The sequence below is a fragment of the Bufo bufo genome, chromosome 10, assembly GCF_905171765.1.
Source record: "Bufo bufo chromosome 10, aBufBuf1.1, whole genome shotgun sequence".
NCBI lineage: Eukaryota > Metazoa > Chordata > Amphibia > Anura > Bufonidae > Bufo > Bufo bufo.
Window position 1 is genome coordinate 7,029,875 of NC_053398.1, and position 13,742 is coordinate 7,043,616.

Here is a 13,742-nt window from a genome sequence, read left to right on the forward strand (position 1 = left end):
CGGACCCCTGGAAACACAGGCCCCCCGAGGGAAGACATGGACACAGCAGCCAGGACTCACCCATAACAGTGCAAGGGCCCAGGACGGATAGATGATAGATGGATAGAAAGAATAAAGATAGATAGATATGAGATAGATAGATAGATAGATAGATAGATAGATAGATAGATAGATAGATAGATATGAGATAGATATATAGATAGATAGATAGATAGATAGATAGATAGATAGATAGATAGAAACTGAGCGCCCACAGCCCGCTCATCAAATCCAGGTGGCACCGACAGAGGTACATGCCCAGGGAGAGCAGACTGTGCTACCTATCTATCTCTCTATCTATCTCTCATATCTATCTATCTATCTCTCTATCTATCTCTCATATCTATCTATCTATCTATCTCTCATATCTATCTCTCTATCTCCTATCTATCTATCTATCTATCTATCTCTCTATCTCCTATCTATCTAATATCCATCCTTTTTGGAGGTGACCCGTTGTGATGGGTGATGGATAATTCTGCAGCCCATTTGCTGACACCGATAAGTGACGGGCGGGCTGCGTTGTGCTTTACTCAGTGTTGCCAGACAGGATGAGACCTGAGGATGAAACATTCTGTCTGGGGTGAGGGTGGCGGAGAGTGATTGACAGGGGGCGGCCGCTGCACCTCCATTAATCAGGCCTCCATCTTGTCATCAGCCACCGCTGTCTGAGGGACGATGATTAATATGAAAGATCCGGAGAAGATGAACTCATCGTATGACCTCACTATCTGGAGCGTGAATGCTTAACGAGACGAAGCCAGTGCGATAGAAGCGACCCCAGCTGCACCGCCCTTCCCGCGTAACCGCCGGCTCCACACCACAAGACCAGCGACACAATGGGGAAGATTTACTACTGAAAATACTCCAGTTTTATACTTTTATACACGTTTATACGTTTTTATATGTATTGCCTGACATGATGGCTTTACAAGAAGGGGAGTGGCTTCATGAGGAAAGGGGAGTGGCCTAAACACATCATCCTGTGCACCAAAATGTATGCGTATTTTTGGAGGAGAACTACGCCAGACTATAGCTGGGGTAAACTCAGGCTAGACGGGTTTTTTGGCGCCGCATAAAACTGGCACCGTGCACAAGAATGGTAAATTTGCCGAATATTAAGACTGTGATCCGTATTCTCAGTGTAAAGTGCGGAATTATTAGTAAAAGTGATAAAAGTGAGACAAATTGTGAAATCTGGGTGATATGGTCCAGGACTCCTGCTGGTTGTCGCCAAACGTCCCTGCTGCCATGCGTAACGCGCGGTACTCACCATTCTATGCTGGGAGGACATCATGTTTTCCCAGTCAGCGTCGGCTTGCATGTTGTTGACAAGTGACGTCAGTTCCTCGGGGTGAGGATTGTTGTGTAGGAGGGTGTGCAGGGGCAGGAGGCCGCCCAGGGACTGCTCATCCAGGTCCTCTTTTTCCCGTGAAGACAGGTCTCCTCCGGATAACTCCTCCTCTCCATCAGCCTTACAGGTGAATGGAGAGGTGGCGGGTTTGGACGACATCCTTCTGTAAGGTAACAAAAATGGATTTAGATCCCTAGACCACACCAGCTGTTGTCATAGCCCCGCCCCCTGCTGATGACATCACTGATATAATGACATGTGATCAGACATGTAATCCGCACACCTTACATTACAGTAACATCTACTTATCTATTACTGCTGACAACCTGCCTGTATATCATGTCTGAGAGGTTGTCACAGCCCCGCCCCCTGCTGATGACATCACTGATATAATGACATGTGATCAGACATGATATCCACACACCTTACATTACAGGAACATCTATTACTGCTGACAACCTGTCTGTATATCGTGTCTGAGAGGTTGTCACAGCCCCGCCCCCTGCTGATGACATCACTGATATAATGACATGTGATCAGACATGAGATCCACACACCTTACATTACAGGAACATCTATTCATCCATTACTGCTGTCAACCTGCCTGTATATCGTGTCAGTGGTTGTCACAGCCCCGCCCCCTGCTGATGACATCACTGAATATCACACAGGTCTTCTGTCATGTCCTCAGTTCATAGGGTTCTTTCATGATAATACAGTGGACACGACAACTATAACCTCATGTGACCTTCTTTACCTTCTTGCTGACGGCCTCCGTGCTCATCTTACTTGCAGATTAATAGGATGTTAGTTGAAGAGAACTATCAAAGACTTTCATGGCAGCAATTGGCATCTAATTTCTGTATTTTTTTTTGACTCACGTCTTCAATTAATTATAATTTGTTGGTTTGAAAAAAAAATCAAACCGTCCGTTCAATAATTTATCTCATTTTCCTGCGTGATTCCCCTTCCACATCAATGCGTTTCCCGCTTATACTTATTGTCAGGGGACGGCATAAAAGCGGATTTAGTCTTATTTTATTGATTACAACGGAGCTTTATTTCACAGTCACTGCATTAATAACAGCAGCCACAAAATAAGAGAAACACGTTAAATTTTAAAGCGGCTTCGATGCAGCGTGTTCAAATGTTTTATTTAATGGCTGGAAACTCATTAGTAAAATTACACTTAATAAATTAATACATCTTAAGATGAAGGTTTCCAAATGTGCAGCCGAAACAGAGTCATTACCGCAAGACGACCCAGAAAGAACAGGATCGGCACAGAAAACTTTCCAACTGGAGAAAGTCAATGTCAAAGAAACCTATGTCTGTGCTGTATATCTGGAGAGCAGTGATGTCCCCTCCTGTATAATATAACTGATATCTGGAGAGCAGTGATGTCCCCTCCTGTATAATATAACTGATATCTGGAGAGCGGTGATGTCACCTCCTGTATAATATAACCGATATCTGGAGAGCAGTGATGTCACCTCCTGTATAATATAACTGATATCTGGAGAGCGGTGATGTCACCTCCTGTATAATATAACTGATATCTGGAGAGCGGTGATGTCACCTCCTGTATAATATAACTGATATCTGGAGAGCGGTGATGTCACCTCCTGTATAATATAACTTATATCTGGAGAGCAGTGATGTCCCCTCCTGTATAATATAACTGATATCTGGAGAGCAGTGATGTCCCCTCCTGTATAATATAACTGATATCTGGAGAGCGGTGATGTCACCTCCTGTATAATATACCTTATATCTGGAGAGCGGTGATGTCACCTCCTGTATAATATAACTGATATCTGGAGAGCGGTGATGTCACCTCCTGTATAATATAACTGATATCTGGAGAGCGGTGATGTCACCTCCTGTATAATATAACTGATATCTGGAGAGTGGTGATGTCACCTCCTGTATAATATAACTGATATCTGGAGAGCGGTGATGTCACCTCCTGTATAATATAACTGATATCTGGAGAGCGGTGATGTCACCTCCTGTATAATATAACTGATATCTGGAGAGCGGTGATGTCACCTCCTGTATAATATAACTGATATCTGGAGAGCGGTGATGTCACCTCCTGTATAATATAACTGATATCTGGAGAGCGGTGATGTCACCTCCTGTATAATATAACTGATATCTGGAGAGCGGTGATGTCACCTCCTGTATAATATAACTGATATCTGGAGAGTGGTGATGTCACCTCCTGTATAATATAACTGATATCTGGAGAGCAGTGATGTCACCTCCTGTATAATATAACTGATATCTGGAGAGCGGTGATGCCACCTCCTGTATAATATAACTGATATCTGGAGAGCGGTGATGTCACCTTCTATATAATATAACTTATATCTGGAGAACGGTGATGTCATCTCTTGTATAATATAACCTAAATATGAAGAGCGTTGTCACTATCCCAATGATTAAAGAACAAAAGTACAGGTCAGAAACACACATACACTGCACCCACAGGTCAGTAACACACGTGTACTGCACCCACAGGTCAGGAACACACGTGTACTGCACCCACAGGTCAGGAACACACGTGTACTGCACCTACAGGTCAGGAACACACGTAAACTGCATCCACATGTCAGGAACACACGTACACTGCATCCACATGTCAGGAACACACGTACACTGCATCCACATGTCAGGAACACACGTACACTGCATCCACATGTCAGGAACACACGTACACTGCATCCACATGTCAGGAACACACCAGGAGTCACTTACGCTAAAATAAGACTGGATCCTGATTTCCTATGACGGCCATTAAGCTATAAATGGGACGCGTTCTCCGCAGGAAGTCGTCCAGAGAGTTTTCACTTTTAATGGGATGTGATAAAACTTGTCCAAAAGAAACTTAAAAACCTGTCAAGAGAAATGAAAGCAGCTGCGCAGCGAACAATCCGGACGAAATAGCTGAAATTCATGAGCTGTGCTCGCTGGCAGCTGTTCAACAATGATATCTAGGAATTCCCTGCCGTACATCTCAATCTATCCAGAACATGGAGAACATGCAGCTCCCATCTACCCGTCCTCCCGCAGATGAGAGCTGACAGGGTGACTGCAGCGCCGGCCATGTGCATAAGGAGTGAGGGGCCACAGGTACACCCCCAGGGGCCCCCCTATGCAAAAATCTCACTGTCTTTACATATGACAGTTCTTCCTGGCAGCGTCACTCCGCCTCAGGCCAGCCAGGGAATCACAAGTTATACCTATCTACACTCAGACATTTAAAGGGGCAGCATGAGATGAGCGGGAAGGACATGCTTTTAGCCAGAAACAGCGCCACTCTCCTCCATGGTTGTCTCTGGTATTGCACCTTGTTGAAAGTTGTTTAAAAATCCTTTACATTATAGGAAATAGTCTGCATCTACTCTTCATGTCCTCGGATGACAAGAAATAAAACACCATGGATGAGAAATGTCCAACCGATGGAGCAGATCCCATCATCAGAGCCGATCATTACAACCATGGCCGGATCAGATAGATAGGAGATAGATCTTTTGAGGATCGTACTCGGACCTGTTAATTTCTATGGGGCTGCAAAAATGTGGACAGCATATAGATTTGACCGTTCTGCAAATCATGCACAAATATACATCATACAGACACAAATATACATCATACAGACCCAAATATACATCATACAGACCCAAATATACATCATACAGACCCAAATATACATCATACAGACCCAAATATACATCATACAGACCCAAATATACATCATACAGACACATATACATCATATACAGACAAATATACATCATACAGACACATATACATCATATACAGACAAATATACATCATACAGACACATATACATCATATACAGACAAATATACATCATACAGACACAAATATACATCATACAGACACAAATATACATCATATACAGACAAATATACATCATACAGACACAAATATACATCATACAGACACAAATATACATCATATACAGACAAATATACATCATACAGACACAAATATACATCATATACACACAAATATACATTTAATACGTACATTTATATTATCACACACAGATGTATGATTTGCACACGCTCTATTTGCACACACACAGTATCGTCATTATACACAACAGTATTTTGCGCCAATGAAATTTATAGTTCATATAAAATGGAGTGTGATCATGTGAGTACCTGGCCACGCCCCCTTACTACACCCGCCGTACACATGGCAGCCTTCCGCGGATCGGCCCCGTCACTGCTCCCATTCTATTACTTTGGAAGAGAAGTTTGGGCAGAATGTGATTGGCAGAGCAGAGGGTCATGTGACTCTTCCTGCCCTGTGGGCAAAGCCTTCTTACCATATTTAGTTAGGTGAAGGTCCTGTCCTCTAGCATTCTGATTGGCTCTCCAGCATAACTCCGCCCACTACTTCTACTTCAGAGTGACTTCTCCCTTCTGTCTCCACCCGATTAGCGCTGACAAGACGCCATGTTGCCAGTGACAGACTATCAGGCTGAACTTCAGAAACAACTTGTTCTGATGAATTAAACAAGGCGTCTTGTGTAACCGAGAGCAGGAGCAACGGGGACAACAATGGCGGCAGCAGCGAGGCGAGCGCCACGTTAACACATTTCATGTTTTAAGGACACAACATCTCCCAGGAATAGAGTTACAGAGGCGGCGACGAGACTTCACATCCCAGATCTGCAGCCGTCAATTTCCCTCCATAATTTAGAGCGCTGCTGCGAGGGAATGTTAAGTGACTGCACCACAAGTCACAATGATTATGGGGAACATCTCCCGCTAAAAAGACGAGCGCATGAAAGACCGCGCCTGAACATCATTTGTAGGGGCTCTTAGGGGAGGTATCCATTATTTAACGCCTCGTCCCATTATCTGCAGAATCACAAGTCGTCTTTGTAGAGCGCAACAATCGCCAGCTCTGAGGCCTTTCTTCTTTAACTTCCATTATTTCTTCATTAACTGTTTCACTGCTGGTGGTGAACCTGCTGTGCGCAGGCGAGAGGCTTCCAAATATGAGCCAGACAGCGACAAGAAAAAACGGAAAAGGAAAAAAAAAAGGACAGAGACAGGAAAAAAGCAAGACGGACGGCGACAAGAAAAAATAAAGATGGACGGTGACGCAAAAAAAAGGAAAAGGAAAAAAATACGGAATGCGACAAGAAGAAACGGAAGAAGAAAAAAGGGAGGAGCTCTACCTGTATGATAATGATTACAGGGAAGAGGAGCTCTACCTGTATGATAATGGAGGGGGGAGGAGTTCTACCTGCATAATGATTACAGGGAAGAGGAGCTCTACCTGTATGATAATGATTACAGTGGGAGGAGCTCTACACGAATGATAATGATTACAGGGAAGAGGACCTCTACCTGTATAATAATGGAGGGGGGAGGAGTTCTACCTGCATAATGATTACAGGGGGAGGAGCTCTACCTGTATCATAATTATTACAGGGGGAGGAGCTCTACCTGTATGATGATTACAGGGGGGGGGGAGTAGCTCTACCTGTATGATAATGATTACAGTGGGAGGAGCTCTACCTGTATAATGATTACAGGGGGAGGACCTCTACCTGTATAATGATTACAGGGGGAGGACCTCTACCTGTATGATAATGATTACAGTGGGAGGAGCTCTACCTGTGTGGTAATGATTACAGTGGGAGGAGCTCTACCTGTATAATGATTACAGGGGGGAGGAGTTCTACCTGTATGATAATGATTAGAGGGGGGAGAAGCTCTACCTGCATGATAATTTATTACAGGGGGAGGAGCTCTACCTGTATGCTGATTACTGGGGGAGGAGTGCTACCTGTATGATAATGATTACAGGGGGGAGGAGTTCTACCTGTATGGTAATGATTACAGGGGGAGGAGTTCTACCTGTATGGTAATGATTACAGGGGGAGGAGTTCTACCTGTATGGTAATGATTACAGGGGGAGGAGTTCTACATGTATGGTAATGATTAAGGGGGAGGAGTTCTACCTGTATGGTAATGATTACAGGGGAGGAGATCTACCTGTATGGTAATGATTACAGGGGAAGGAGCTCTACCTGTATGATAATGATTAATGTGGGGACCGCTCTACCTGTGTGATAATGTGACTTATCATGTTATCAATGTTATCATGTGACTGATATGAAACTAGCGACAGTGGAGCGGGAGAGCGCGATGTGGGGGTCATCAAACTGTTATCTCATTGCTCCTGGTATAATTATGATGAGGACTACCGGGCCCTGTGCCATGACGTCACCCACACTGTAATCTGTTGCAGCCGTTCGGTGAATTCGAGAATGACACATTTCTTAGAAGTGTTATCAAGGGCGACACATTTAATGTACTCCAGCCCAATAAAACATGGCAAACAATACACTCTGCTGTGCGGCTCCGCAGCATGCACACTACAAGGCTCTGCTGTGCCGCGCTCCAGGTGCAGCCTCTGTGTGAACAAACACCCTTTCAGGCTATATTCCAATAAATAACATGACGCTCTGAGGAAAGTGCAGAGCGATATATTTCCAGATGACAGGTAACACAATACATCACTCTGCTGGATCATTAACATTACGGAGGAGCAGTAAATTAGACTTTTTATTCAGCGACATATTATGGTTTAATGGAAAAAACTGCAATAAAAAAACCCCAATTATGTCAATGGTTCCAGAGTCGTGTGGAGCTGAAATAAGTTGCTCTGTCCTACAAAGCGTCCCAGACGAGAGCGCGCCACCCCACCGAGCACCGCTCTCGTCACAGACCTCTATGCGTTCCAGTTATATAATCTGCTTCTGTATGATCCCCACCAAATGCAATGTAATAAATAGTGCAGCGAAATCTGATACAATACAATGATGTGGGGTAATCTCGCTCCTTGTGCTGTCAGTCCCCCCCATCATTCTGCCCTCAGCCCCCACAATGAGAAAGTGAGAGCAGAAGGTGAGAAATCTTTACTAATTTTCTGAGAAGGGAAAACTAACGACTCACATGGACATCAGTCTTCAGCCCCTTTACTCGGGAAATAAGTCTTCAGCCTCTTTACTCGGGAAATAAGTCTTCAGCCTCTTTACTCGGGACATAAGTCTTCAGCCCCTTTACTCGGGAAATAAGTCTTCAAGCCTCTTTAGGCTCTTTCACACTTGCGTTCTTGTCTTCCGGCATAGAGTTCCGTCGTCGGGGCTCTATGCCGGAAGAATCCTGATCAGGATTATCCTAATGCATTCTGAATGGAGAGAAATCCGTCAGGATGCATCAGGATGTCTTCAGTTCCGGAACGGAACGTTTTTTGGCCGGAGAAAATACCGCAGCATGCTGCGCTTTTTGCTCCGGCCAAAAATCCGGAACACTTGCCGCAAGGCCGGATCCGGAATTAATGCCCATTGAAAGGCATTGATCCGGATCCGGCCTTAAGCTAAACGTCGTTTCGGCGCATTGCCGGAGCCGACATTTAGCTTTTTTCTGAATGGTTACCATGGCTGCCAAGACGCTAAAGTCCTGGCAGCCATGGTAAAGTGTAGCGGGGAGCGGGGGAGCAGTATACCTACCGTCCGTGCGGCTCCCGGGCGCTCCAGAGTGACGTCAGGGCGCCCCCAAGCGCATGGATCATGTGATCACATGGATCACGTCATCCATGCGCATGGGGCGCTCTGACGTCATTCTGGAGCGCCCCGGGAAGCCGCACGGACTGTAAGTATACTGCTCCCCCGCTCCCCGCTCCTTACTATGGCAACCAGGACTTTAATAGCGTCCTGGGTGCCATAGTAACACTGAACGCATTTGGAAGACCGGTTCCGTCTTCAAATGCTTTCAGTACACTTGCGTTTTTCCGGATCCGGCGTGTAATCCGGCAAGTGGAGAGTACACGCCGGATCCGGACAACGCAAGTGTGAAAGAGGCCTTACTCGGGACATAAGTCTTCAGCCCCTTTACTGAGGACAGAAGTCTTCAGCTCCTTTGGCGGTGATCCCAGCCTCCAGTCTTCTTGGGGATGAGGCCATAAGGTTTACACCTGGATTTGGGGATTTTCTTGCATTCTTTTCTGCACATCTCCTCACGCTCTGTCAGGTTGGATGGGGGCCACCAGTGGACAGCCATTTTTAGGTCTCCCCAGAGATGTTCCATTGGGTTCTGGGCCACTCAAGGACATTTCCAGAGTTGTCCCTCAGCCGCTCCTGTGTTGTTCTGGCCGTGTGCTTAGGGTCATTGCACTGTAGGAAGGTTCGGCCCAGAGCTCTGTATCAGGCTCTCATTAAGAATATCTATGTATTTTGCTCCATTCAGCTTTCCCTCCACCCTGACCAGTCTTCCTGTCCCCCCAGTATGATGTTGCCACCACCACGCTTCACAGTAGGGATGGTATTGGGCAGGTGATAAGTGATGCCTGACATTACTGAGGAGAGGCTCTAGGAAGAGTCCTGGTTATTCTTCTTGTGTGTAAGAATTATGGAGGCCACTGTGCTCCTGGGAACTTTCAGAGCAGCAGAAATGTTTTTGTCCCCTTCTTCCAGATCTGAGCCTCCGCACAATCCTGTCTCTGAGCTCTACAGGCAGCTCTTTCCTCCTCATGGCTTGGTGTTTGCTCTAATATGCATTGTCAGCTGTGAGATCTTATATAGACAGGGCCGTGTCAAATAATTTCCAATCCACTGAATTTACCACAAGTGACTCCAATCAAGGTAGAGAAACATCTCAGAGATGATCCAGACAAATGGGAGGCCCCAGAGCTAAATGTCAAGTATCAGAGTAAAGGGGCTGAATACTTATGTCTTTAAGTAAAGAGTCTGAATAATTATGCCCAGGCCAAATTTTAGTTTTTCCTGTTTATTAAAATAGCAGAAATGTTCACCTTCTCATTATGGGGGATAGAGCACAGACTGACGGGGGGGAACTTGATTTATTTATTTTTTGTACTCAGAGTTATCACTGTTATATCTGTGGTGTTACATAGGACTGCAGGTGACATCTACTGCATTTTCTGTATTCAAAGAGTTATTACTGTGTTAGGCTACTTTCACATTGCGTTAGGATCAGTACCTATAATGCAAATGCTTGTATCCGTTCAGAACGGATCCGTCTGCACAACAGCTTTTTCAGATCTGAGTTTTCACCTGAGGGGTTAATTGTGCGGATCTCAGCCCCCTGATCGGGTGCTGCCAGGCAGCAGGGGCCAGATCCCCCTCCCTCCCCAGTATTAAAGCATTGGTGGCCAGTGCGGCCCCCCCTCCCTCTACAGTATTAAAGGCATTGGTGGCCAGTGCGGCCCCCCCCCCTCCCTCCCTCCCCAGTATTAAAAGCATTGGTGGCAGTGGCCACAGGCTAACAACCCCCCTCCCCATCATTGGTGGCAGCGGAGCAGCAGTTCCGATCGGAGTCCCAGTTTAATCGCTAGGGCTCCGATCGGTTACCATGGCAGCCAGGACGCTACTGCAGTCCTGGCTGCCATGGTTACTTAGCTTATACTTACCTGTGCTGTCTGTGGCCGGCCTGCGCTCCTCCTACTGGTAAGTGACAGGTCTGTGCGACATGGGGAGGGAGGGAGGGAGGGCCGCACTGGCCACCAATGCTTTAATACTGGGGAGGGAGGGGGATCTGGCCCCTGCTGCCTGGCAGCACCCGATCAGGGGGCTGAGATCTGCACAATTAACCCCTCAGGTGCGGCACCTGAGGGGTTAATTGTGCGGATCACAGCCCCCTGTAAGAGAACGGGTGCTGCCAGGCAGCAGGGGGCAGTTATGTACACAGTTCTTGGGGACGCCTCTCTGTTAGAATATACTGTCAGATCTGAGTTTTCACGATCTAACTCAAATCCGATGGTATATTCTAACATAGAGGCGTTCCCATGGTGATGGGGACGCTTCAAGTTAAAATATACCATCGGATTGGCGAAAACTCCGATCCGATGGTATATTAATAGGGACTCCTGACATACATTGAAAGTCAATGGGGGACGGATCCGTTTGCAATTGCACCATATTGTGTCAACGTCAAACGGATCCGTCCCCATTGAATTGCATTGTAAGTCAGGACGGATCCGTTTGGCTCCGCACGGCCAGGCGGACACCAAAACGCTGCAAGCTGCGTTTTGGTGTCCGTCTCCAGAGTGGAATGGAGGCGGAACGGAGCCAAACTGATGCATTCTCAAACGGATCTCACAAACGGAACCCCAAACGCAAGTGTGAAAGTAGCCTTATCTGTGGTGTTACATAGAAGGTGACATCTACTACATTATCTGTACAGGATATATTAAACATGATTATATAATACAGGCAACAATCTGCATAGCATTACTGGAGAGGTGAAATGGAGTGATATTAGTGCTGGAATTTCATGCGGTGCCAGTCTCCGTGCATCTCCAAATCTATGTACTGGAGGAGACCTGGATCACTGGCACCAAAGCTTTCCACAGAGACCAAATCTGCAGATACAGATAGATGTATGCTACATACTGTACATTATCGCCTCTGACCCCATATCACCGGCTATATTCACATAGTGGAATAAAGCTATACAACAAGATGGTCACTGAGTATATACATTACTTATCCTGTACTGATCCTGTTACATCCTGTATTATACTCCAGAGTTGCACTCACTATTCTGCTGGTGCAGTCACTATGTACATACATTACTTATCCTGTACTGATCCTGTTACATCCTGTATTATACTCCAGAGCTGCACTCACTATTCTGCTGGTGCAGTCACTGTGTACATACATTACTTATCATGTACTGATCCTGAGTTACATCCTGTATTATAAAATATCCGATGTAGGATAGACTGTCTTTTCTTGACAGACTATCTGTTAGCTCAGTAGTCTCAAATAAACGTTATATCGTGAACTGAGTGTACCCTGTGAGATAAAATAATACGTAGCTTTTATTAATCTCTTTTAAAATGAGTGAGACAGTGTTACTAAAATTCTTACACACATACTTTTGTGCGTATGGCTCTTTGCTGAAAGAAGGGGTGTCAGGTCTATTGCCCTAGTGGGGGCTAGGCGGTTTTATGATGGGGGTAGCTTCTTGGAGAGATTAACAGATATTACTCCTGTACAGCTTAACCTAATTGTCTCTGACCCTAACTCTGCCACTTTATATGAAGAAGCTCTGCCACTGCACTGATCGCTCCCTGATGAACCATTGTATTATGGGGAAACGCGTCGGATAGAACTTGCAGTCAGCTATTAGAGGAAGGGATATACAGATCAGGCCCAAGGTTCCAGCGGCTGGGGGTCGCTCTTTTCAGGGCGAGTGCTCCGACAACAGCCAGTTAGCCAATCTCCCCACTCAAGACTAGAGTTAGGGTCAGAGACAATTAGGCTAAGCTGTACAGGAGTAATATCTGTTGATCTTGCCAAGAAGCTACCCCCATCATAAAACCGCCTAGCCCCACTAGGGCAATAGACCTGACACCCCTTCTTTCAGCAAAGAGCCATACGCACAAAAGTACGTGTGTAAGAATTTTAGTAACACGGTCTCACTCATTTTAAAAGAGATTAATAAAAGCTACGTATTATTTTATCTCACAGGGTACACTCAGTTCACGATATAACATCCTGTATTATACTTCAGAGCTGTACTCACTATTCTGCTGGTGCAGTCACTGTGTACATACATTACTTATCCTGTACTGATCCTGAGTTACATCCTGTATTATACTCCAGAGCGTGCACTCACTATTCTGCTGGTGGAGTCACAGTGTACCTACATTACTTATCCTGTATTGTCCTGGGTTACATCCTGTATTATACTCCAGAGCTGCACTCACTATTCTGCTGGTGCAGTCACTGTGTACATACATTACTTATCCTGTACTGATCCTGAGTTACATCCTGTATTATACTCCAGAGCTGCACTCACTATTCTGCTGGTGCAGTCACTGTGTACATACATTACTTATCCTGTACTGATCCTGAGTTACATCCTGTATTATACTCTAGAGCTGCACTCACTATTCTGCTAGTGCACTCACTTTTACGGTGGAGATTTGCAGTCTGAGAAGTGTAATCTTTACACCAGGCTCTGTAAAGTAATATGTGTCCCTCTGAATAATAGGAGCTCAGCTGTTAGGGTTGTGTCTGTCTAAAAAATATTGCTGTTTCCAAACAGAATAGTGAGTGCAGCTCTGCAGTATTATAGAGGTTGTAGCATGGAAGAGATATGGCCATTTCTGTGAACCTGCCTGGATAAGGCCGGGTTCACATCTGTGTTGTGAACTCCGGCACTGCAAACCGGTCACTGTATCCGGGGTACATGCCGACTTTCAGCCGGACAAAAGATGCTGCTCGTAACAGTCGGGATATATGCTGGAAAGCAGCTGGATT

At 45.5% G+C, this 13,742-nt stretch overlaps 1 protein-coding gene across 1 annotated transcript in view; it reads right to left on the reverse strand.

Annotated features, from left to right (window-relative positions):
- The window catches only part of SOX6 (SRY-box transcription factor 6), a 298,295-nt gene that overhangs the window by 170,478 nt on the left and 114,075 nt on the right, over positions 1-13,742 (reverse strand). Inside the window, 1 exon segment of the mRNA XM_040410826.1 lies at positions 1,313-1,556. Within this exon segment, the coding sequence (XP_040266760.1) occupies positions 1,313-1,556 (244 nt within the window).